At 45.8% G+C, this 25,844-nt stretch overlaps 1 protein-coding gene across 3 annotated transcripts in view; it reads left to right on the plus strand.

The window, feature by feature from the left end:
• The first annotated feature begins 5,780 nt into the window (after nt 1-5,780).
• vps54 (VPS54 subunit of GARP complex) overlaps nt 5,781-25,844 on the plus strand; it is an 87,174-nt gene continuing 67,110 nt past the window's right edge. For all 3 annotated transcript variants that reach the window (XM_078405694.1, XM_078405695.1, XM_078405696.1), the window contains exons 1-5: nt 5,781-5,872; nt 17,612-17,780; nt 22,635-22,876; nt 24,702-24,789; nt 25,546-25,580. In XM_078405694.1, coding sequence (XP_078261820.1) covers nt 17,642-17,780; nt 22,635-22,876; nt 24,702-24,789; nt 25,546-25,580 — 504 coding nt within the window. In that variant the 5' untranslated portion in view covers nt 5,781-5,872; nt 17,612-17,641. The remainder of the gene's footprint in view (nt 5,873-17,611; nt 17,781-22,634; nt 22,877-24,701; nt 24,790-25,545; nt 25,581-25,844) is intronic.

Genomic DNA, 25,844 nt, shown 5'->3' on the forward strand with positions numbered 1-25,844 from the left:
TGACCTGCTGAGTTACTCCAGCATTTTGGGTCTGCCGGCAATTTAAACTAGCATCTGCAGTTCTTTCCTACACATTTCTAATTATCTGTTAGCCTAACTCGGTGGGACAGGCAGCATCTCTATAGAGAAGGAATGGTTGATGTTTCAGGTCAAGACTGTTTTTCAGACTCTCCTTCATAATGAAATGGAAGATGTGTAGGGATGTTGCTGTTGCTGGATTCCAACAAACATGGGGAAATATGGCCTTGTGCAACTGATGATAGACCAGCTCTGCAGCTCAACTAGAATAATTGATCACTTGTTGAGTCAGTAAAGTTGTGGTCAGGTTTCTGAGTGGACTAATATTTACGTAATATACCAATTCTCAGTAACCACTCTTGCACACAGGTCATCGGTAGGCTGTTGAACAAGAGTTAGTTCCTTATCAGTTGGCTTGTAACACCTCAACAATTCAGCAATGGTATCAACTAACTCGTACAATCATAATAATAAATGTTATTTGTCATATGTAGGTTGGCACAGGGTCAACAGTACAATGAAATGTATTTGACAAGACAACGGGTCACCTCAGCCGTAATATTCCAAGGATAAATAAGATTATATATATTTTTTAATGACATTAAGGTAAAAAGACAATATTAACAATAATCAACATATATGATGTGAATGTGTTTGAGTTCAGAAGCCTGATGGCCTGATGGTAGAAACTGTTCTTAAGTCTGGTGGCACATGCAGCCATATTCCTGTATCGTCTGCCTGACGGTAACAAGGAGAACAGCCTGCGTGCTGGGTGGCTGTGGTCCTTGATGATGCTGCGTGCCTTCCGCAGGCACCGCCGGTAGAAAATGTCCTGAATGGCCGGGAGACAGTTGCCAGTGATGTGCTGTGCCGTCTTCACCACTCTCTGTAGTGATTTGTGGCTGTGGGCAGAACAGTTCCCATACCAGACTGTAATGCAACAACTAATCATAGTCATGCAAAAACTAATGTTCAAAGAGCAAATGATTGACCACTTCAAATATTCCACTCCACCATGCCTAGATCACATCCCAATCGCTGAAGTTTGCTACAATTCTGTAACAGATGAGAACTGCCTTGAAGACTCATGTGAAGCAAAATGGAGCATGTCCAGGAAGACGTGAGCTTCCAGAACCACGGGTTGAAGCTGTGGAGGGTTTCTCAGAGGACCGACGTGCCCTGATCTCACTTATTCCAGTACTCAACAACCACATACAACCTGTTCCTCCAGAATTCTGTTTTAATTCATTCAAAACTATCTTTGTGTTTCTTATGGGGAGGGTGGAGTGAGAAAGGCAGAGAGTTTAGGAGTGTAAGATTTGAGAAGTTTTCCCTCATTTGGAAAGCAACACCAAACCAAAGAGCTGCAGTTTGGACATTTTAAACGAGAGACTGGGGCTGATAGCGGAGAAAGGCTGCGGTCAGATTAACAAAGGATGTCACAATCCGTGGGTCCTAAAATGGCCGCAGGACCTCGTGACCAGCCACAAAAAGTAAAAACCTTACAACCCAGTCTAGATTTCTACAAAGCCACGGCCAGAACAAAGGATGGGTATTGGCCATGCAGAAACCTACGAAACCAGGTCGGAGTCCAGACACTGGGGTGCTGACATCAGCATACACACAATGCCCCAAGCCGACCTAAACAGTTCATCTCGGTGAGGGGGCACAATAGCCCATAGAAAACTACCTGGTAGGTGATGGGAAACCAGTTAACACCCATCACCTCACAACGAAATACCAATTAACACCGTCTGGCCATCCCCGAACATAAGCGCAGATCAGAAGAAAACTCATACATATCTTTTTGAACAAAGATTCCAAGATCTGGCGGGAGATAGGACAGGTCAGAAATAGTATAACTGGCCACTACTTTTGGGTGAAAAAGTTAAGTCAACTGAAGTCAAGAAGAGAGTCAGAAGGAAGTCAAACGAATGCAGGAGGAAGAAACGACAGGCAAGAAGAACGGATGCAAGAGAGAGGAACAGGCACGCAACTCGAGAAGAAATACTGCAAAACGAACAGCCAGTAACCCAGTAATAGCCCCATGGTGAGCATGTACTCCAAATCCTACATATCCTGGACATAGTTTAGTGTAGAGGGGAGGGTGGTTGTGAATAAACGTTGGGTGTGTATTACAAGTTATTGGGTCTGTATTACAATATGTTGGTCAATGTTGCGATGCGTCGTACGTTCCCCATCTTACAGTCGTGTATATGTCTTGTAGAACTGTGTGTTTAAGAATTCATAAGTAAAAGGTATTCGTGCATATGTCTTGTGGAACTGTGTGTGTTTAATGATTCATAGTTATCATATCATATCATCATATATATACAGCCGGAAACAGGCCTTTTCGGCCCACCAAGTCCGTGCCGCCCAGCGATCCCCGTACATTAACACTATCCTGCACACACTAGGGACGATTTTTACATTTACCCAGCCAATTAACCTACATACCTTATAAGTTATAAGTATTCGTGTGATTCGGTACGTGTTTAATAGGTATGTCATATAGCAATGTATAAATATTCATGGACAATAGTCCCAAGCGCTGAATAAAAGCCTTTTCATTTAAACTCTGGTTTTCAAATCTGGTCTGGTGGAATTTTTCTGCACTATAAACGCTCCTGCATCTAAGTCCAGTGTCTAGAACCGTAGGGGGTGAGTGGGTCGAACCACTCAGGAAGAACCAGTGCGCGCGGCCTGGTCAAGGGATCAGAGCAAGGCACGGGGACCTTAGGTCGGGCGAAAGCTCGGCGCAGAAACCCCTTACAGGAGGAGGAGGAGGAGGAGGAGTTGTGTATCTGTGGTTGATGTAGTTGAATACTGTTAGAACATCAGTATTGTCAACACAATCTTTAAACAGACTTCACTGGACTTTATCCTGCACAAAACATTATTCCCTTTATCCTATATCTTTACACAGTGGATGGCTTGATTGTATAAACCTCTAACCTTTTTGCTGATTGGATAGCACACAACCAAAAGGCTTTTATACTTTGTTACAGGTGACAATAAACTAAACTATAGCAGCAAAGCCTTGGTCTTCAGTCATCTCAGACACTTGATATTACCTCAAAGCCTTGTTACTGCCACACTAGAGCAGCTGGTTGTCATGTGAAAAGAAATTAAACGCGTCCTACATTCTCCAAAAAGAAATTCAGAATCTAGAACACCAGGAAGCAGTGACAGAGCCAAGTATCTCACTGCCAGTGAAGTCTGGGCATCTGCATGCTTCAACGCTTCGTTGCTGCTCTGTGAATCGGGAACGAGACAACAATCTCAAGAAACAAGAACAATGTATTCATTCCAGTGAATATAAACCCAGTCGACCCATTCTTTCAACATATGCCAGTCCTGCTATCCTGGGAATTAACCTGGTGAACCTATACTGCACTCCCTCAATAACAAGAATGTCCTTCCTCAAGTTAGGAGACCCAAATTGCACACAATACTCCAGGTGTGGTCTCACCAGGGCCCTGTACAACTGCAGTAGGACCTCCTTGTTCCTAAACTCACATCCTCTCACAATGAAGGCCAACATGTCATTAGCTTTCATCACTGTCTGCTGTAACTGCATGCTTATATTCAGTGACTGATGTACAAGCGCACCCAGGTCTCATTGCACCTCCCCTTTTCCTAATCTCACACCATTCAGATAATCTGCCTTCCTGTTCTTGCCACCAAAGTAGATAACCTCACATTTATCCACATTATACTGCATCTGCCCATTCACTCAACCTACCCAAGTCACCCTGCAGCCTCATAGCATCCTCCTCGCAGCTCACACTGCCACCCAGCTTTGTGTCATCCGCAAACCTGGAGATGTTACATTTAATTCCCTTGTCTAAATCGTTAATATATATTGGAAATAACTGGGGTCCTAGCACCGAGCCATGCGGCACCCCACTAGTCACTGCCTGCCATTCAGAAAAGGACCCATTAATTCCTACTCTGCTTCCTGTCTGCTAACTAGTTCTCTATCCATGTCAATACCCCACCCCCATACCATGTGCTCTAATTTTGCACACTAATCTCGCGCATGGGAGCTTGTCAAACGCTTTTTGAAAGTCCAGATACACCACATCCACTGGCTCTCCCTTATCCATTCTACTTGTTACATCCTCAAAAAATTCCAGATGATTAGTCAAGCATGATTTCCCCTTCATAAACCCATGCTGACTTTGACCGATCCCGTCACTGCTTTCCAAATGCACTGCTGTAACATCTTTAATAAGCGACTCCAGCATCTTCCCCACTGCCGATGTAAGGCTAACTGGTCCATTATTCCCTGTTTTCTCTCTCCCTCCTTTCTTAAAAAGTGGGGTTACATTGGCTACCCTCCAGTCCATAGGAACTGATCCAGAGTCGAGAGAACATTGGAAAATGATCACCAATGCATCCACGATTTCTAGGGCCGCCTCCTTGAGTACTCTGGGATGCAGACCAGCAGGCCCTGGGGATTTATCTGCCTTCAGTCCCTTTCCCTGTTTCTCCATTATAAATTCACATGTCTCTGATTGTAAGGGACCTACATTTGTCTTCACCTGCTCCTAATTTATGGGCAATGAAGAGTCGAGCTATTCAAGGAATCAAACGCATCAACCACAGCCTCACGGTAGAGCAGCACCCCCTCGCTTCCCCTGCGGGTGGTGGCCAGACCTGGGCCCAGAGCCGCCCTGGGACAGCAAGCTTGGACACAGCAGGCCGAATGGCCTCCAGTCAGTTGCTATTCTGTGTTGTAAAGACAGGCTGCACTTAAAAGCTCATGGGTGTAATGTTTGTGTGAGGAGTTGAAATTAATCTTTTGGTAGCGATGGATAATGTGTGGTGTGGTGGCAGGATTCGCAGATACTTGTGGCATCTGACAGGGACCGCGACGAGAACGCTCCTGCTGTGGCGGCAGACTGTGGAGCATCTCCTGAGCTGTGACCTGCTGCATGACACACGCACTGTGAAGGGTCTCGCACAGGTCAACCACGTGGCACTAACATGTTGGCAAACAGTTATGTGATGACACCAATAATAAATAAATAAAACTTCATCTTTTATATTTTAAATTAAAAAAAATAATAATCACTGCTCTACTCGCCCCGACCTGCGCGAGGTAACCACTTGTGAGGTCTGGACGCAGTAATCAGCCAGGACCTGGACCAGGGTTGAGCCAAGGCGCCTTGCCTGTTGATGCGGCGCCTCCGCCCTCCGGACAACCTGAGGCCGCGGGCACCTGGGCCCAGCGCCAGGTGCGGTCACGTGGGCCCAGCGCCAGGTGCGGTCACGTGGGCCCAGCGCCAGGTGCGGTCACGTGGGTCCAGCGCCAGGTGCGGTCACGTGGGTCCAGCGCCAGGTGCGGTCACGTGGGCCCAGCGCCAGGTGCGGTGACGTGGGTCCAGCGCCAGGTGTGGTCACGTGGGCCCAGCGCCAGGTGCGGTGACGTGGGTCCAGCGCCAGGTGTGGTCACGTGGGCCCAGCGCCAGGTGTGGTCACGTGGGTATGTGGGAGGCGGGGTCACGTGGGTGTGTGGGAGGCGGGGTCATGTGGGTGGTGGGCCCAGCGCCAGGTGCGGTCACGTGGGTCTGTGGGAGTTGGGATCACGTGGGGTCTGTGGGAGGCGGGTCACACCTCGGCGTTGGGATCACGTGGATGTGTGGGAGCCGGGGTCACGTGGGGACTGTGACCAGGCGGGTCACGTGGGTCGGCGAGAGGCGTGTCACGTGGTCAGGTCTCCGTGTTTGGGTCACGTGGCGCTCCCGCGCGGTGCATGCTGGACCGGGCCGGCGGCTGGGAGGACCGATGGTGGCGCCGGGCGGCAGTGGCAGCGGCAGCGGCAGCATCGCGGGGCCGGGCGGAGCAGGTAGCCCGCGGGGCGGGGCTGGGGGGTCGCGCTTGGCTGGGCGGGCCGGGCCGGGCCGGGAGGCCGCCGCTGCGGGGTCGGGCTCAGGCTGTGGCGGCCGGTACTGCGCGGCTGCCCGCGGGTGGTGGGGGGGGGGGGGAGGCTGGGCCCGGCCCGGTTAGGCCTCGGGTTGTTGTGGAGCGATGGCCGGGCAATGTCACCGTGAGGCCGGGCTCGTTAACCGGTGACACTGCGCGTAAAGTGCAATGGCAAGGACGGTGGCTGAGCGATGAGAGGCGGCGGGGGGGGGGGGGGGCGCAGCTGTGTGGCCGCTCCCGCCCCCGCTCCGTGCCCGTGCCCGTGCCCCTGTCCGCACTCTCTCTGTTGCCCAGCGCTGCTCGCCTCGCCGTCTGATGAAGGGTCTCCACCCGAGCCGTCACCCACTCATTCTCCACAGTGGTGTGCCCCAGGGCTCGGTGCTGGGCCCGTTACAGTTTGTCATCTACATCAATGATTTGGATGAGAACATACAGGGCAAAATTAGCAAGTTTGCTAATGATACAAAAGTGGGTGGTTTTGCAGAGAGTGAAGACGGTTGTGAGAGATTGCAGCAGGATCTGGATCCATTGGCCGGGTGGGGTGAGGAATGGTTGATGGAATTCAATGCAGAGAAGTGCATTTTGCGATGTCTAACAAGGGCTGGACCTACACCGTAAATGTTAGGCATCTGGGTAGTGTTGTAGGGCAGAGGGATCTAGGAGTACAGGTGCATGGTTCCTTGAAGGTCGAGTCGCAGATAGATAAGGTGGTCAAAAAGGCATTTGGCATATTGGCCTTCATCAGTCAGAGTATTAAGTATGGAAGTTGGGAGGTCATGTTGTAATTGTATAAGATGTTGGTGAGACTGCATTTAGAGTATTGTGTTCAGTTCTGGACAGTGTTATGGGAAAGATATTGTCAAGCTTCAAAGGGTTCAGAAAAGATTTACCAGGATGTTGCCTGGACAAGAGGGTGTGAGCTATAGGGAGAGGTTGAGTAGGAATAGAGCGCAGGAGGATGAGGGATGATCTACTCGATGTACAAAATCATGAGAGGAATAGATCGGGTAGATGCACAGTCTCTTGCCCAGAGTAGGGGAATCGAGGATGATGGGGAAAAGATTTAATAGGAATCTGAGGAGTAACCTTTTCACACAAAGAGTGGTGGGTGTATGGAACAAGCTGCCAGAGAAGGTAGTTGAGGCTGGGACTATCCTAACATTTAAGAAAACAGTTAGACAGGTACATGGATAGAACAGGTTTGGAGGGATATGGACCAAACGCGGGCAACACTTTGTGCCTGTCTTCAGTGGATGTCGTCTGTTCATGTCCTGGCTCTGTCATGCCTGTTCAACAAAAACACATTCTTGATCTGTTTCCCCTGTTTTACACTGATTTCGTTTGACGTTATGCGACCTTCTCTCCTCTGTAATGGAGACCCTTGTTAACCAAAACATTTCAAATTCAATGGTTTGAAAATAACGGTTATGCATGCAGTGTCAGTTTTAGTGAGGAGACTACTCGCCATTTTAGCTTTTGGTTTTATTTGAAGATGTGTAGCATTTTGTACATTAATTTCACATATTTACTTCAGAACATGGGACCAATATTCTCGTACGGGTGCATATCCCTACTTTTAATAACCAGAAATCAATGGATTTGTGTTTTGAATGCAAACAGTGGATGATCACTATGGGGAAAGAATTTAAATATTCTCCACCCTGGCTGAATGAAGAGATTTCTCTTCCTCTTGCTCTTAAACCTCTACCACCTTTGAGAATGTGATCCCTAGTTTGAGATTCCTTGATAGGGAAATATCCTCTCCACCTCTACCCAGAAACCAATGTGGAGGTGGAGAATGTGGGTAAGGCTCTTACAGAAGAGGGGTTGGAATATTGAATGATATATGTACAGGTGAAGAGGAAGTATGAAGAGATTTTTAGGAAATGGATAAATCGCCAGGCCTGGATGAAGTATATTCCAGACTGTTAGATGAAGCAAGGAGTAAAATTTCTGAGGCTTTGACTATTTTTCACAGTAGAGACTGGAATCTTCAGTAAAACACAAAGTGCTGGAGGAGGTCAGTGGGTCAAGCAGCATCTGTGGCGACATTTCAGGCTGGGACCCTTTCTTAAGATCAGTTTTGAATTGAGGATTGGTTACCCACTTACAGTCAAAAAAGTGGGCCCTTCTCCTTGCTGCCCAACATCAGTTTGGCCACTTCTCCATCACTGACAATAAATTGAGGAGGTGGAGAAGCTATTCAGAGACTGTTATAAGCACCTCTGCATTTGGCAAAGCAGATCACTGTTCCATTCTACTGCTGCCTGGATACAGGTAGAAACTAAAACAGGAAAAAACGGTTTCCAGGGTCATATATAAATGGAACAATGAGGTTGATGAGACCTTACAGGACTGCTTTGACACAACTGACTGGCAGATGTTTGAAGACGCAGCAGAAGGCAATATCAACGAATACACAGGCTCTGTCTTAGGCTACATAAGTAAGTGCATCGATGATGTGGTTCCAAAAGCCACCATCTGCACTTACCCAAAACAGTAACCCTGGGTCGGACGGGAAATCCGTGCTAAACTTAAAGCACGGACTACTGCCTTCAACTCAGGCGACCTCAACGCCTACAAGGTAGCCAGACTTGACCTCCGGAAGTCCATCGGGAAAGCCGAGAGAGACTACAGAAACAAAGTGGAATCTTCTACGTTGCTGAAGAAGGGACCCGACCAGAAACATCACCTATCCATTTCCTTCATAGATGCTGCCTGACCTGCTGAATGCCTCCAGCACTTTGTGTTTCGCTCCAGATTTCAACATCTGTAGTTCCTTGTGTCAATTATTTTCTCTGGTTTTTGTTGTAAATGGAAATATCAATAATTAAGACTTGAATGTAGCAGCATCAGTAACATTTTGCAGATATTTTGTTTTTAAAAATAACCTTGTTACTGGGGAAATCAGGAAAAATGTTCACTTTGGGAGCAGAGGTGGTCTGGTTGGTTGTGCAGAAAGTGGCAAATGGATCTTTAATTGTGAGAAGTGTAAGGTATCCACTTGGGGAGCTGGAACAAGTCAAGAGAACATACAAGGTGAAGGGGAAAGATTTAATAGGAATATGAGGGGTAACCTTTTCATGCAAAGGGTGATGGATGTATGGAACAAGCTGCCAGAGAAAGTAGTTGAGGCAGGGACTATCCCAACTTTTCAGAAGCAGTCAGACAGGTACATGGATAGGAAATAACTGCAGATGCTGGTTTAAATCGAAGATAGACAAAATGCTGGAGTACCTCAGTGGGACAGGCAGCATCTCTGGAGAGAAGGAATGGGTGACGTTTTGGGTGGAGACCCTTCTTCAGACTGATCAGGTACATGGATAGGACAGGTTTGGAGGGATCTGGACCAAAAGGTGGGACAAGTGTAGCTGGGACATGTTGGCCGATGTGAGCAAGTTGGGCCAAAGGGCCTGTTTCCACACTGTATCACTCTATGACTCAATGACAAGAAATGGGAGGATGCTGAGAAATGTGGAGAGAGATAGTGGAATATATGCCTAGTGATTATTGAAGGTCACAGGATGGGTAGATAAGGACATTACACAGCATTCTTAGCCAAAGCACAGAGTATACGGGGAGGAATATCATGCATGGATATATGATGCTAATTAATCCATAGCTTGTGTGCGGCATGTAGTTCCTGCCACTGCCTCACAAGGATGTTTGATTAAAACACGAATAGTATAAGAAAATAACTGCAGATGCTGGTACAAATCGAAGGTATTTATTCACAAAATGCTGGAGTAACTCATCAGGTCAGTCTGAAGAAGGGTCTTGACCCGAAACGTCACCCATTCCTTCTCTCCCGAGATGCTGCCTGACCTGCTGAGTTACTCCAGCATTTTGTGAATAAATACCTTCAACATAGTATATATTCCTTTGTTAGTTGAGACATTCAGGATTCAGGATATCTTTATTTGTCATCCAAAAAACAAGTCTTTTGGACGAGATTTCGTCACCCACAGTCCAACAATAAGAGCAATAAAATAAGCAAATTACACAACCCCAACCAACACAAAACACAAAAGAACATCCATCACAGTGAGTCTCCTCCAGTCCCCTCCTCACTGTGATGGAAGGCCAGAATGTCTTTTCTCTTCCCCTGCCGTCTTCTCCCGTGGTCAGGCTGTTGAAGATGCCACGTTCCAGGCCGCGCCGGACGGTGAAATGTCCGCGGCGGGCCGACCCAAGCCCCGCGATCCGGGGCGGGTGAACACGCTGCCGCTGCCGATAGCTCCCGATATTTAGATATTTCAAAGTGCCTGTGCTAGAATTGTGCACTACACTTGTCACAAGTTATAGGAGTAGAATTAGGCCATTCGGCCCATCAAATCTACGCTGCCATTCAATCATGGCTGATCTCTGCCTCCTAATCCCATTCTCCTGCCTTCTCCCCATAACGACACCCGTTCTAATCAAGAACTTGTCTTTCTTTGCCTTAAAAATATCCACTGACTTGACCTCCACAGCCCTCTGTGGCAATGAGTTCCACAGATTAACTACCCTCTAACTAGAGAAGTTCCTCCTCACCTCCTTTCTAAAAGAGTGTCCTTCAATTCTGTGGTTATAACCTCTGGTGCTAGACTCTCCCACCAGTGGAAACATCCTCTCCACATCCACTCTCTCTCTGCCTATCATTCTGTATATTTTGATGAGTTCCCCCTCTCAACCTTCTAAGCTCCAGCGAGTGCAGGCCCAGTGCTGTCAAACGCTCATCATAGGTTAACCCACTCATTCCTGGAATCATTCCTCTGGACCCTCTCCAGAGCCAGCACATCCTTCCTCAGATATGGGGCCACATTTGCTCACAATATTCCAAATGCGGCCTGACCAGCGCCTTGTTGAGCCTCAGCATCACATCTCTGTTTTTGTATTCCAGTCCTCTTAATGTAAATGCTACCATTGAATTTGCCTTCCTGACAACCGATTCAACTTGCAGATTAACCTTTTGGGAGTCCTGCACCAGCACTCCCAAGTCTCTTTGCATCTCTAATTTCTGGATAATTTCCCCATTTAGAAGAAATCTATGCCTTTATTCTTATTACCAAAATGCATGACTCCACACTTTGCTACACTGAATTTCATCCGTTGGACTGCATGGAGGGAATAGCACACCATTTTAAGTGATGATCAGAGGGCTGTGAGCAAGAAACGGAACGTGTCAGTAGCTGTTTAATAGTTGATGTTTGACTTTGGCGTTGGTGCACGGACGATCATCGAATGGCAGGCCTCAATCACTCTGCCACACGACCAATTTCTATGCCCCAACTCCAAAGTCAATAGCCAATAATTACACCACTGTGATGCGCTGGTTTAATATAATAACTCTTAATTATTCCTTTAATGCAATTCCGCCAGTCTATTAGACTGCATGTCTTGTCAAAGTATGTTGAATGTGTAGTGCCAGTCTCCCCTTCTGGGCACAGAATATTGCTGCTCTAATGCTAGCTGCCGCTCCATCGAGTCTCCTCTTAGCCAGTGTCTGCATCCTTGGTATAATCCCAGTTAACCTCATCATCATCTTCATGTCCTTTGTAAAGAATGGCAATCAGTACTGGTCTCAGTACATGTGCTGTGACTGAATAAACAAAATGCTGAAGTAACTCAGCGAGACAGGCAACAACGCTGGAGAGAAGAAATGGGTGAAGTTTCGGGTCGAGACCCTTCTTCAGACTCTGTGACTTAACGATTGGTGTAGGAAGTCAATGATTGGTTAGAAATTGTATCTAAAGGATGGCTCTCCTTCGGCAGTCCTTCATGATTGAGGGTGATCTTTTCTCTTTTATTTGGGGGTTTCTGCGATGTGGCCAGGGTGGGAACTGAAAAATCTTCTGTGATGGGGAGGATGGTGTGCTCCCAGCCCATGGACGAGGGTCACCATGCTGCCTTAATGCAGGAGTGGCCATGGGACAGGGGTTCCTCAGGCAGGGGTTCCAATCTGGCCCTGGTCTCTTCTGTCGCCATTCTCTGGGGTCTATCTGTTAATATCTCCCTGTGATAGAGGTGGGAATAGAGTACTCGTTTCAGGAGTGTGGTGTTAGGCATGCAAACAATATGCTCTGCCCTGCCCAGTGCAGGAACTGAACGCAAGTACGGCCTTCACGCTGGGGAGGATAGGTCTCAGAGTTTGCTGGTCTTGTTTCACTTATCCTCGCAGTGCATTTGGAGGATCTTTCAGCGAGAGTGCTGCTGGCTCGCACTGTCTTGATGGGACTAAGCTGGTAGTCCAGGCTGGTCAAAGATTCTAGTGCAGGGTCCATGCACGGGTTCACATATGTTCAATGTTTGGTTTACTTTGTGGTGCATGAGCAGATTTATGCTTTCATTTATAAAACATTAACCATTTGATGTTCCACTTTTAAAGATTTTTCTGCCACCAATCTACAGACAGAGTTGTTGCCAGCAGTATGTTTTGGGGAGTACCGTGGTGATGTTTTGGGGAGTACCCAAGAGCAGCCTGGTTAGTCCAGGTGATGTAGGGAATGTATAAATACGACCCAGAGTGGTCATAGTCAGAATGAATTGAGAATGATCAGCCATGATCACATTGAATGGTGGTGCTGGCTCGAAGGGCCGAATGGCCTCCTCCTGCACCTATTGTCTAATGGGGTGTCCAAAGTGTGGCAGCAGGTTGCTGCCAGCAACTGCACCCCACCATGCTGCCTTTCTATAAGCTTTGATATTTTCATTATTCCTCATTCCCAAATCTATAAATAAGTTTAGAGAGGCATTATTGTAAAACGGCAAGTTCCCTTTAAATCGTTCAAGGTACAGTTCGGTTCCAATTTTGCTTCCAGTATGAATTAAAAGCACCAGTGCCCTCTGTCTGTTTCTGAAATTCTTGCACGTAAGAAGCACCAATACACAAATGTATGCATTAATTTTTAATTGCATTCAATCAGTCACAGTAGAGTACACCAATTTCACAAAAGCTGGAAGAATAAGAAGTAACCTTAGTTAAAATTCCATGGGATGTTTTCACACGAGGGAAATTTTATTTTTTCAATGTGTATATTCTAATTTGAGGGGTCATGTATATGTTCAGGAATATAAGGGGCAGTGGCAGACATTAAGAAGAAAAGACAAACATAAAATGCTGGAGTAACTAAGCGGGACAGGCTTCCGTGTCTCTAGTTTCCCTCTCCCCTGACATCTCAACCTGAAACGTCACCCATGAAACGTCACCCATTTCTTTTCTCCAGAGATGCTGCCTGACCCACTAAGTTACTTCAGCATTTTGTGACTATCTTCATGTAAACCAGCATCTGCAGTTCCTTCCTGCAAATCAAAAAGAAAAGATTGGTGGGGATAGGAAGTAGCTGCTTGTGGTAAACCAGTGAAAGATACGCAGGGCTGTGCCTCAGGTTTCAGCAGATGCACTATTGACGACTGATCAACATCGATGAGTTGGTTTGGGTGTATCGGTACAATTTTAACATTGATGCAAAACAGTGTGGGGAGTTAGGATTCCAAAAGGAGGTGGAATGTGGGGATAGATGGCATGGACCATTTAATGGAAAGAAATACAAAACCATACCATAATGTTTGGGACAAAGACCCATCATTTATTTATTTGCCTCTGTACTCCACAATTTGAGATTTGTAATAGAAAAAAATCACATGTGGTTAAAGTGCACATTGTCAGATTTTAATAAAGGGTATTTTTATACATTTTGGTTTCACCATGTAGAAATTACAGCAGTGTTTATACATAATCCCCCCATTTCAGGGCACCATAATGTTTGGGACACAGCAATGTCATGGAACAATGAATTGGAGCAAGATGCGTCAAGTCAAGTCAATTTTATTTGTATAGCACATTTAAAAACAACCCACGTTGACCAAAGTGCTGTACATCAGTTCAGGTACTAAGAACGAACATACAATGGCACACAAACATAACAACACATACATAAACAATTCACAGCGCCCCCTCAGAGGGCCTCAAACGCTAGGGAGTAGAATTAGGTTTTGAGCCTGGACTTAAAGGAGTCGATGGAGGGGGCAGTTCTCATGGGGAGAGGGATGCTGTTCCACAGTCTAGGAGCTGCAACCGCAAAAGCGCGGTCACCCCTGAGCTTAAGCCTAGACCACGGGATAGTCAGTAGCCCCAAATCGGCCGACCTGAGCTATGGTACGAAGCCGATTTTAGCTATGGTACGAAGCTGGAAGAAGCTGGCTTTTACCACAGCGTTGACTTGCTTGTCAAACTTTAATGCAGAGTCAAATATCACGCCAAGGTTTTTGACATGCGGTTTGACTAGGGAGGATAGGCTGCAGGTGTTAGAAATCCCAAATAAAATGCTCGAAGCACTCAGTAAGTCATGCAGCATCAATGGGGAAAGTAACAGATATTTTGCATCAAGGACCATGGACCAGAACTGGGAATGTTTAAACAAGCATGCTTTCAGCTGAGGAGAGAGAGAATGTCTTAGTTGTCAATGAACAATTGGCTTTTCCCAGCCAGTTGCAACACCATGTTTCAACATTTTAATTGTATGTAATATCCCTTCTTCAGGAAAGAACATTAATGTACCTGGCTAACTCAGTCTTCCGTTGCTTTTTAGGAGCATAGAAAATAGGTGCAGGAGGAGGCCATTTGGCCCTTCAAGCTAGCATTGCCATTCATTGGGATCTTCCTGTACTCTAATCCAGTCTTGCTAATTGTTTCATATTTATATTTCTCCACGGACGTTATCTTTTTAAAACATCACACTTAAATTATCCCATTCAATTACCTGATTTTAATTCTAGAATTTTGGCTATGTGGCCCCTATATTAAAGAGTGAGTAGTTGAAGGTTTATGAGTGCACATTATATCCAAAACCTAGATCACGAGAGTGACTCAGTGTATGAATGTGTATATCCAGATACATGCGTGTGTTTCCAGTACATGGTCTATTCTATTCGATGAATTCTGACGACAAAATTGGAAGAACTGAGGATGTAAATGATGCAAGGAAAGGAGTTCTTTTGATTGGAACAACAATAGACAATAGGTGCAGGAGTAGGCCATTCGGCCCTTCGAGCCAGCACCGCCATGCAATGTGATCATGGCTGATCATTCTCAATCAGTACCCCGTTCCTACTTTCTCCCCATACCCCCTGACTCCGCTATCCTTAAGAGCTCTATCTAGCTCTCTCTCTTGAATGTATTCAGAGAATTGGCCTCCACTGCCCTCAGAGGCAGAGAATTCCACAGATTCACAACTCTCTGACTAAAATAGTTTTTCCTCATCTCTGTTCTAAATGGCCTACCCCTTATTCTTAAACTGTGGCCCCTGGTTCTGGACTCCCCCAACATTGGGAACATGTTTCCTGCCTCTAACATGTCCAACCCCTTAATAATCTTATACGTTTCGATAAGATCCCCTCTCATCCTTCTAAATTCCAGTGTATACAAACCTAGTTGCTCTAGTCTTTCAACATATGACAGTCCCGCCATTCCGGGAATTAACCTAGTAAACCTACGCTGCACACCCTCAATAGCAAGAATATCCTTCCTCAAATTTGGAGACCAAAACTGCACAGCACTCCAGGTGCGGTCTCACTAGGGCCCTGTACAACTGCAGAAGGACCTCTTTGCTCCTATACTCAACTCCTCTTGTTATGAATGCCAACATTCCATTGGCTTTCTTCACTGCCTGCTGTACCCGCATGCTTCCTTTCAGTGACTGATGCACTAGGACACCCAGATCACGTTGTACGTCCCCTTTTCCTAACTTTACACCATTCAAATAATAATCTGCCTTCCTATTCTTACCACCAAAGTGGATAACCTCACACTTATCCACATTAAACTGCATCTGCCATGCATCCGCCCACTCACACAACCTGTCCAAGTCACCCTGCAACCTCATAGCATCTTCCTCACAGTTCACACTGCCACCTAGCTTTGTATCATTGGCAAATTTGCTAATGGTACTTTTAATCCCTTCATCCAAGTCATTGATGTATATTGTAAATAGCTGCGGTCCCAACACCGAGCCTTGCGGTACCCCACTAGTCACTGCCTGCCATTCTGAAAGGGACCCATTTATCCCCACTCTTTGCTTTCTGTCTGTCAACCAACTTTCCATCTATGTCAGTACCCTACCTCCAATACCATGTGCTCTAATTTTGCCCACCAATCTCCTATGTGGGACCTTGTCGAAGGCTTTCTGAAAGTCGAGGTACACCACATCCACCGGCTCTCCCCTGTCAATTTTCCTAGTTACATCCTCAAAAAATTCCAGTAGATTAGTCAAGCACGATTTCCCATTTGTAAATCCATGCTGACTCGGAACGATCCTGTTACTGCGATCCAAATGCTCCGCAATTTCGTCTTTTATAATTGACAACATTGGAATAATCTGCATGGAAGGATATATGGAACGAGCTGCCAGCATAAGTTGTGCACAATCCCATTTAAAATACATTTAGACGGCTCCCTGGGTTGGGTAGGTTTAGAGGGATAGGGGCCAAAGGTGAGCAAATGGGCCTAGGTCAGGTAGACATCTTTGTTAGAGGAGATGGGCAGAAGGGTCTGTTTCCCTGCTGTATCACTCTGACTATCTCAAACTGCTGCAGCAATATTTGAACTTTTGCTCAAGTTTCAGTTTCATAATTTATTTGAACTGTATTAATAAAAACTTTTCACAAATTTTGGAGAATACACATGCTCCCAGACTTACGATGCTTCGACTTACGATATTTTGACTTCACAATGGTGCAAACGCTGGGCGACGGCAGTGAGCCACCGATCGCTTCCGGCCACGTGATCAGGTGTATTAAATGCGCTTCAACTTACGATATTTTCGGTTTACGATGGGTTTCTCGGAACCCAACCCCATCGTAAGTTGAGGAGCACCTGTACTTAAAGAAATGTACTAACATTAATACACATACTACAAACTTTGAGAAATGTAGATTCTGATTCTGATTTTTTAAAGAATACTAACTTTTTTAGTGTAAGAAAATAACTGCAGATGCTGGTACAAATCAAAGGTATTTATTCACAAAATGCTGGAGTAACTCAGCAGGACAGGCAGCATCTCAGGAGAGAAGGAATGGCCGATGTTTCGGGTCGAGACCCTTCTTCAAACTTTTTTAGCATCCTTTGAAGCGATTGCTATGACGGAAAGTTCAAACTTCATTAATCCTTCTTAAGCCTTTGGCTCCTCTAGGGAGCATAGGCCATTGACAAATGTCCTCCACCTCACTCGGTCGTTGGCGGTTCTTTCGAGATCTCCCCAGTTGACCCACTCCCAGACATTTCTGCCTGGACACCTCTTCTCCAGCTGTTCCTGGGGCCACCTCTTTTCCTTTTTCCCTGGGGGTTCCATTCCAGGGCTTGCCGGGTGATGTTTGTGGCCGGGTGATGTTTGTGGCAGGTTTTCTGAGGGTGTGTCCAATCCAACTCCATTTTCTTCTTCGAATTTGTAAGTCAATGGGATCCTGGCTTGTTCTTTTCCACAGGTCCACATTGCTTACTTTGTCTCTCCACCAGATGTTTAGTATTCTCCTGAGGAAGGTGTTAATGAATGTTTGCAGCCTGTTTGTTTTGTGTTTTGTTGTTTTCCATGTCTCTGATCCAAACAATAATTGCTGGTTTAAAAGCAATCTTTTCGTGCCTTCCTTGTGTTTCTTGATTGATGACATTTTCTTTCTCTGTGTGCAGCTGGGCACAAGCTTGGGATGTCCTTGAGCAATGGCCTCGAGTCATAGCTCTCCACCAGTGCCTCATCCAAGCAGCAGTGATGGAAAGTTCAAAAAAGAAATGGAGCTCTCACTGAAAACCTTTAAAGCTGTTAGATTGTTGCCAGATGTCTGCCCCAAGGAACCAACAGGTAACGTTATTGTAGACGTCCCACTCTTTCACCTGCCCACCTCTTTTCCAGTGTCTCACACAAAGAACACCAAAAGGTAACTAAAAAGGCAATACGGGGAGAAAAGATGAAATACGAAGGTAAGCTAGCCAATAATATAAAAGAGGATAGCAAGAGTTGTTCTTCAGTTAAGGATAGCGGAGTTAGGGGGTATGGGGAGAAGGCAGGAACGGGGTACTGATTGAGAATGATCAGCCATGATCATATTGAATGGCGGTGCTGGCTAGAAGGGCCGTTTGGCCTCCTCCTGCACCTATTGTCTATTGTCTATTATATAAAGAGTAAGAAAGAGGCAAGAGTGGAAGTTGGGCTGCTGGAGAATGATGCAGGAGAAGTGATAATGGGGAATAAAGAAATGGCAGAGGAGTTGACTAACTTTTTTGCATCAGTCTTCACAGTGGAGGACACCAGCAACGTGCCTGAAATTCAAGAGTCAGGGGGTGGAAGGTAGTGGAGTGGCTGTTACTGGGGAGAAGGTGCTTGGGAAGCTGAAAGGGCTGATGGTGGATAAGTCACCTGGGCCAGATGGACTGCACCCTAGGGTTTAGAGATTGTGTAGGCATTGACAGTGATATTTCAAGAATCACCAGAGACAGGAGAGGTCTCAGATAATTGGAAGATTGCCAATATTACTCCGCTGCACAAGAAGGAAGCAAAGCAGAATAGTGGAAACTGCAGGCTGTTTAGTCTAACTTCAGTGGTTGGTAAGATTTTAGAGTCCATTAAAAAAGATGAGGTTACAGAGTACTTAGAAGTTGGCGTTACAATCGGCCGAAGTCAGCATGGCTTTGTGAAGCGGAGGTCTTGCTCGACAAATTTGCTGGAATTCTTTGAAGAAGTAAATAGCAGGACAGACAAAGGCGAGTCAGTAGATGTTGTTTACTTAGATTTTCAGAAAGCCGTTGATAAGGTGCCACATGTGAGGCTGCTCAGGAAGATGGGAGCCCACGGTATGAAAGGGCAGATATCAGCAGGTTGGCTGGATGGCAGAAGACAAAGAGTGGCAATAAAGGGGGTTGTTTCTACTTGGCTGCCAGTGACTAGCGGAGTTCCGCAAGGGTCGGTGCTGTAGCTGCTACTCTTCACATTGTATATTAATGATTTGGACAAGTAATTTCAAGGCTTTGTGGCCAAGTATGTGAATGATACGAAAATAGGTGGAGGGGCAGGTAGTGCAGAGAAAGCAGGGACTCTGCAGAAGGAGTTGGACAGGCTGGGAGATTGGGCAGAGAAGTAGCAGGTGGAATATAGTGGAGAAAAATGTGAAGTCATGCATTTTGGAAGTACGAATAAAGGTGTAGACTATTTTCTAAATGGGGAGAGAATCCAGAAATCGGAGGTGCAAAGGAACTTGGGAGTGCTGGTGCAGGATTCCCAAAAGGTGTTTTGGGCGCCATATCTGAGGAAGGATGTGCTGGCTCCAGAGAGGGTCCAGTGAAGGTTTACAAGAATGTTCCTGGTAACGAGTGGGTTAACCTATGATGAGCGTTTGTCGGCACTGGGCCTGTACTTGCTGGAGTTTAGAAGGATGAGGGGGGACCTCATTGAAATGTACAGAATAGTGAGCGGCCTGGATAGAGTGGATGTGGAAAGGATGTTTCCACTAGTGGGAGAGTTTAGGACCAGAGGTCACAGCCTCAGAATTAAAGGATGTTCTTTTGTGAAGGAGATGAGGAGAAAGTTATTTAGTCAGAGGGTGATGAATCTAGAATTCTTTGCCACAGAAGGCTGTGGGGACCAAGTCATTGGATATATTTAAGGCAGAGATAGATATATTTTTGATTAGTACAAATGTCAGAGGTTATGGGGAGAAGGCTGGAGAACGGGGTTAGGAAGGAGAGATAGATCAGCCATGATTGAATGGTGGAGTAGACTTGATGGGCTGAATGGCCTATTTCTACTATCATATGACCTTATGACACAAATCAGCAGTACTTGTTGAGCACATAATGGACAATGAGGTGTACTAGATGAGGTGAGACATTCCACATAAAACATGAATTTGAAAACATCTTCCGGATTTGTGGGAAGGGTAAGGGATGGGATCACTTATCTTTGAGAGAGCTGGAGCGGGCCAACATTACCCTTCTATTGTTCCATTCCTAAAATACACCAGGATCCGTTAATGTGATTCTCCGAGAGAGTTTATTGACGGTTACGTTGGACTGATTTTCAAAACCTGCTGGAGAGGAACTTTTAGATTCTTTTTTAAAAAAATCATTGTTTGATAAATCTATTGCTATTGTTTTTCATGTTTGAGTTCTATGTTTGCTCTTTTTGGATATAACTGACTTTGCATTGATTGTATGCCTTTAATGTTGGCCATTGATGCATTAGTGGTGTGATGTTTGCTCCACATCTAAACTGCCCGAGTGAATGACTGGATCAGGATAATCATGCAGTGTTTATGTCCCTTTTTTATCGGAAAATGTCTGTTGTATCATTGCAAAATCGCCTTAAAAATAATTCAGTTTTACAGTGGCATGATTATTTGTTGGAATCCATGTTACCGATTGCATTTAAGTACTTACATTAGTGCTCATTAGATTCCAAAAATGACAGTGGTCCTAGTGGCTAATAAAGTTCTGTAATTTCTCAAGCAACCTATTTGCTCTGCACACAGGGTGTGATTGTCCCATCTAGGTTTGTGTTTCTTCACACGAGAGAGTGAAAGTGCAGACCATGAGTTGTAATGTCTGTCGCATGTTATAGTTTGGAGAGGAACATTTCACGGGTCGTGATTTCATAGAAAACATAGAAAAATAGGTGCAGGAGTAGGCCATTCAGCCCTTCGACCCATTCAATATGATCATGGCTGATCATCTAAAATCAGTACCCCGCTCCTGCCTTTTCCCCATATCCCTTGATTCCGTTAGCCCTAAGAACCAAATCTAACTCTCTTGAAAACATCCAGTGAATTGGGCTCCACTGCCTTCCGTGGCAGAGAATTCTACAGATTCACAACTCTCTCAGTGAAATTTTTTAATATGTTTCTATAAGATCCCCTCATCCTTCTAAATTTCAGTGAATACAAGCCCAGTCGACCCAATCTTTCATCATATGTCAGTCCCACCATCCCGACAATTAACTTGGTGAATCTACGCTCACTCCCTCCATAGCAATAATGTCCTTCCTCAAATTAGGAGACCAAAATTGCACACAATACTCCAAGTGTGGTCTTACCAGGGCCCTGTACAACTGCAGTAGGACCTCCTTGCTCCTAAACTCAAATCCTCTCACAATGAAGGCCAACACGTCATTAGCTTTCTTCACTACCTGCTGTACCTGAATGCTTGCTTTCTGTGACTGATGTACAAGCACACCCAGGTCTCGTTGCACCTCCCCTTTTCCTAATCTGACATTATTCAGATAATCGGTGACGTTTCGGGCCGAGACCCGAAACGTCAACCATTCCTTCTCTCCAGAGATGCTATCTGTCTCACTGAGTTACTCCAGCTTTTTGTGTCTATCATCGGTTTAAACCAGCAACTGCAGTTATCTTCTTATACCATTCAGATAATAATCTGCCTTCCTGTTCTTGCCACCAAAGTGGATAACCTCACATTTATCCAAATTATACTGCATCTGCCATGCATCTGCCCACTCACCCAACCTATCCAAGTCATTCTGCAGCCTCATAGCATCCTCCTCACAGCTCACACTGCCACCCAGCTTTGTGTCATCCGCAAACTTGGAGATGTTACATTTAATTACCTCATCTAAATTGTTAATATATATTGTAATATATATTACAATATATATTGTCCCAGCACCGAACCTTGCGGCACCCCTCTAGTCACTGCCTGCCATTCTGAAAGGGACCTGTTAATTCCTACTCTTTGCTTCCTGTCTGCCAACCAGTTCTCTATCCATGTCTATATTCCCAATACCGTGTGCTCTAACTTTGCACACTAATATCTTGTGTGGGACTTTGCCAAAGGCTTTTTGAAAGCCCAGATACACCACATCCATTGGCTCTCCCTTATCCATTCTACTTGTGACATCCTCAAAAAATTCTGGATTTGTCAAGCATGATTTCCCCTTCATAAATGCATGCTGACTTTGATCCTGTCACTGCTTTCCAAATGCACTGCTATAACATCTTTAAACAGTCAACTCCAGCATCTTCCCCACGACCGACGTCACGCTAACTGGTCTTAATTCCCTGTTTTCTCTCTCCCTCCTTTCTTACAAAGTGGAGTTACATTGGTTACTCTCCAATCCACAGGAACTGATCCAGAGTTGAGAGAACATTGGAAAATGACCACCAATGCATCCACGATTTCTCGGGCCACCTCCTTGAGTACCCTGGGATGCAGACCATCAGGCCCTGGGGATTAATCTGCCTTCAGTCCCAACAGTTTAACTGACACCATTTCCTGACTAATGTGGATTCCCTTCAGTTTCTCCCTCCCACTAGATCCTCGGTCCCCATGTATTTCTGGGAGATTGTTTGTGTCTTCCTTAGTGAAGACAGAACCATAGTACTCGTTTAACTGTTCTGCCATTTCTTTGTATCCCATTCTAAATTCACTTATCTCTGATTGTAAGGGATTCACGGGCTGTGCATTCAGGGGCTGTGTATTCACGGGTTGTGATTGTTCCATCTACCTTTGTGTTTCCTAACACAAGAAAGAGAGAGAGAGACTAAACGGTATTGTCTGTGGCATGTTGTACAAGGGAGAGGAACATTTCTTTCAAGCACAGTGCATTTTTGGTGCTAGATGTTGGGATGCTTTTGGCTGCTGGGGTTGTCTTGTGTTAGTACTGATTATTTCATTGCTGTCATGCGTGCAATGCCTTGTATTTTTGCAGGGAATTCGAGCAGTTTAGGTGATAGCCCCTCAGTGGTGGCTGATCAGCATCGGTGGACCGTATATCATTCCAAAGTGAATCTCCCAGCAGCATTGAACGACCCCAGGCTCTCCAAGAGGGAGTCCGATTTCTTCACAAAAACATGGGGGCTAGATTTTATGGAGACCGAAGTTATGCCTTCCTTCTACCTCCCGCCCATCACCAAGGAACACTTTGCATCCTACCTGCACAACACTACTTCAGTAAGCATTGGCAGAAGATGAATCTTTGTCATAGTTTTAACTGCAACTTGGAGGCAAAGTTTTCACTGGACAATATCTTCAACTATTAGTTTTCTGTAACCACAGATTTTCTTGCATCATCTTTTATGCTTTCATTCAATGCTTTCTAAAATGATACTTTTTTTGACAAAGTTTGTGCAAAGTTGATTAAAGTTGTTTATTTCAAATGTACTATTAACATTCTCCTAACATTCTACATACGAACATTCTCCTCCACCTAGCGGAGCTGGTCCTCAGCCTCAACAACTTCTCCTTCGTTTTCTCCCACTTCCTCCAAGTCCAAGGCGTAGCTTTATGCACCCGCATGGGCCCCAGCTATGCCTGCCTCTTTGTAGGGTACGTTGCACAATCCCTGTTCCAGGCGTACACTGGCCCTATCCCCAAACTCTCCCTCCGTTACATTGATGACTGCATCGGTGCTATCTCCTGCACCCATGCAGAACTCACTGACTTCATCAACTTCACCACCAATTTCCAACCTGCACTCAAATTTACTTGGACCATCTCCGACACCTCCCTCCCCTTTCTTGATCTCACAGTCACTATCACAGCAGATAGACTATTGACTGACGTCTATTACAAACCCATTGACTCCCACAACTATCTCGACTACACTTCTTCCTCATTCTTTAGGGAACGGGGATTCCCCTCTCCCATCATAGATGTGGCCCTCGCTCGTGTCTCCTCGGTACCCCGCAGCTCCGCCCTTGCTCCCCCTCCCCCCAGTCACAACAGAGACAGAGTCCCCCTCGTCCTCACCTTCCACCCCATCAGCCGTCGCACAGCACATCATCCTCTGACATTTTTGCCACCTCCAACGGGATCCCACCACTGGCCACATCTTCCCATCTCCACCCCTTTCTGCTTTCCGTTCCCTCCGCAACTCCCTGGTCAACTCGTCCCTTCCTACCCAAACCACCCCCTCCCCAGGCACTTTCCCCAGCAACCACAGGAGATGCAACACCTGCCCCTTTACCTTCCCCCCTCGACTTCATCCAAGGACCAAAACAGTCTTTCCAGGTGAGACAGAGGTTCACCTGCACCTCCTCCAACCTCATCTACTGTATCCGCTGTTCCAGGTGTCATCTTCTCTACATCGGTGAGACCAAGCGCAGTCTCGGCAATCGTTTTGCTGAACACCTCCGCTCAGTCCGCCTTAACCTACCTGATCTACCGGTTGCTCAACATTTTAACTCCCCCTCCCATTCTCAATCTGACCTTTCTGCCCTAGGCCTCCTCCATTGTCAGAGTGAGGCTAAGCGCAAATTGGAGGAACAGCACCTCATATTTCGCTGGGGCAGCTTACACCCCAGTGGTGTGAATATTGATTTCTCTCACCAGGTAGCCCCGACATTCCCTCTCTCTCCATCCCTCCCCCACCCAAGTCGCACCAGCTTCTCATTTTTACCCTACAAACAGCTAACAACGGCCAGTCTTCTTTATCATCGTTACCTTTTTGCATATCGTTCATTCATCGTTCTTTATCTCTCCACATCACCGTCTATATCTCTTGTTTCCCTTATCCCTAACCAGTCTGAACAAGGGTCTCGACCCGTAATGTCACCCATTCCTTCTCTCCACAGATGCTGCCTGTCCCGCTGTTACTCTAGCTTTTTGTGTCTATCTTTGGTTTAAACCAGCATCTGCATTTCAATATACATATTATAAAATGTAACTGATTCTATCTAAATCTCAAATCAAATATGCAATTTAATATTCTATTTTTATGATAATATTTTAAGTTTGATATTTGTTTGACCTCATGCAATGCAATTCTCATTCTTAGCGTCAGAAGCTTCATGAGAAGTGTAAGGAAACCTGCCCGCTTAAGGATGGACTAGAGCGAACACTTGCACCCACTGCACGTAGCCATGGTAAGGTCACTTCATCCCCCTTTGCATGTGTAATTTCACATGAAGCTAACTGAAATATAGCTGAGATGCAAGATACTTTAGACAGTTAAGAAATGCTCCTAATAAGGTCATAAGTGGTAGGAGTAGAATTAGGCCATTTGGCCCATCAAGTCTACTCCGCAATTCAATCACGGCTGATCTATCTCTCCCTCCTAACCCCATTCCCCTGCCTTCTCCCCATAACCTCTGACACCCGCACTAAACAAGAATCTATCTATCTCTGCCTTAAAAATATCCACTGACTTGGTTCCACAGCCTTCTGTTGCAAATAATTCCACAGATTCACCACCCTCTGACTAAAGAAATCTCTCCTCATCTTCCTAAAAGAACGTCCTGTGACGCTCTCTGGGGATTAGGCCACTCCATTAATTCTGAGGCTACGACCTCTAGTTCTAGACTCTCCCACTAGTGGAAACATCCTCTCCACGTCCACTCTATCCAAGCCTTTCCAATGCTATGTAAACCTCCACCCCATGTGAAAGTCTATAACTGTTACAGGAACATTGCCCCCGAGCAGCCAGCAGCCTGCAGCCTGCCCACCACGAGCACCTCTGCCTCATCTCACTGCTGTGTCCATGGCTGGGAGAGCCATCCCAAGCAGCTGTCCACATCAGTGCCAGGTTAGTGCTGGTGAACAGGGATTAGTGCCAGGCCTGACCCAGTCTACCTCACCCATGCCATGATGTTGTTTTAATCATTATATTCCTATTGTTGCAGACAAATCAAGAACCGACTTGGATCAAGTTCCTAAGGTAACGGCACTATTCTTGTCATGTCATCTGCATTATATAAGCAGAGACACCATTGATCATGACAGACCAAGGGTTATGTTCAAGCACAATCCAACATTAAATGAGCTGGAAGTATTTCTAAATTGTAAATACGCGTGTCAGGAGAGGGCAGCATTTGTTCTGTGTCTTGAAGCGCTGCAGGCATTTACCACCACAGGACCCCCCTGGAGGTCCTATCACTGAGGGGGGGATGGGATGGGATGGCCCTGTCACTGGAATCCAGTA

This window comes from Rhinoraja longicauda, chromosome 9 (genome assembly GCF_053455715.1).
Source record: "Rhinoraja longicauda isolate Sanriku21f chromosome 9, sRhiLon1.1, whole genome shotgun sequence".
In the NCBI taxonomy this organism is placed as follows: domain Eukaryota; kingdom Metazoa; phylum Chordata; class Chondrichthyes; order Rajiformes; family Arhynchobatidae; genus Rhinoraja; species Rhinoraja longicauda.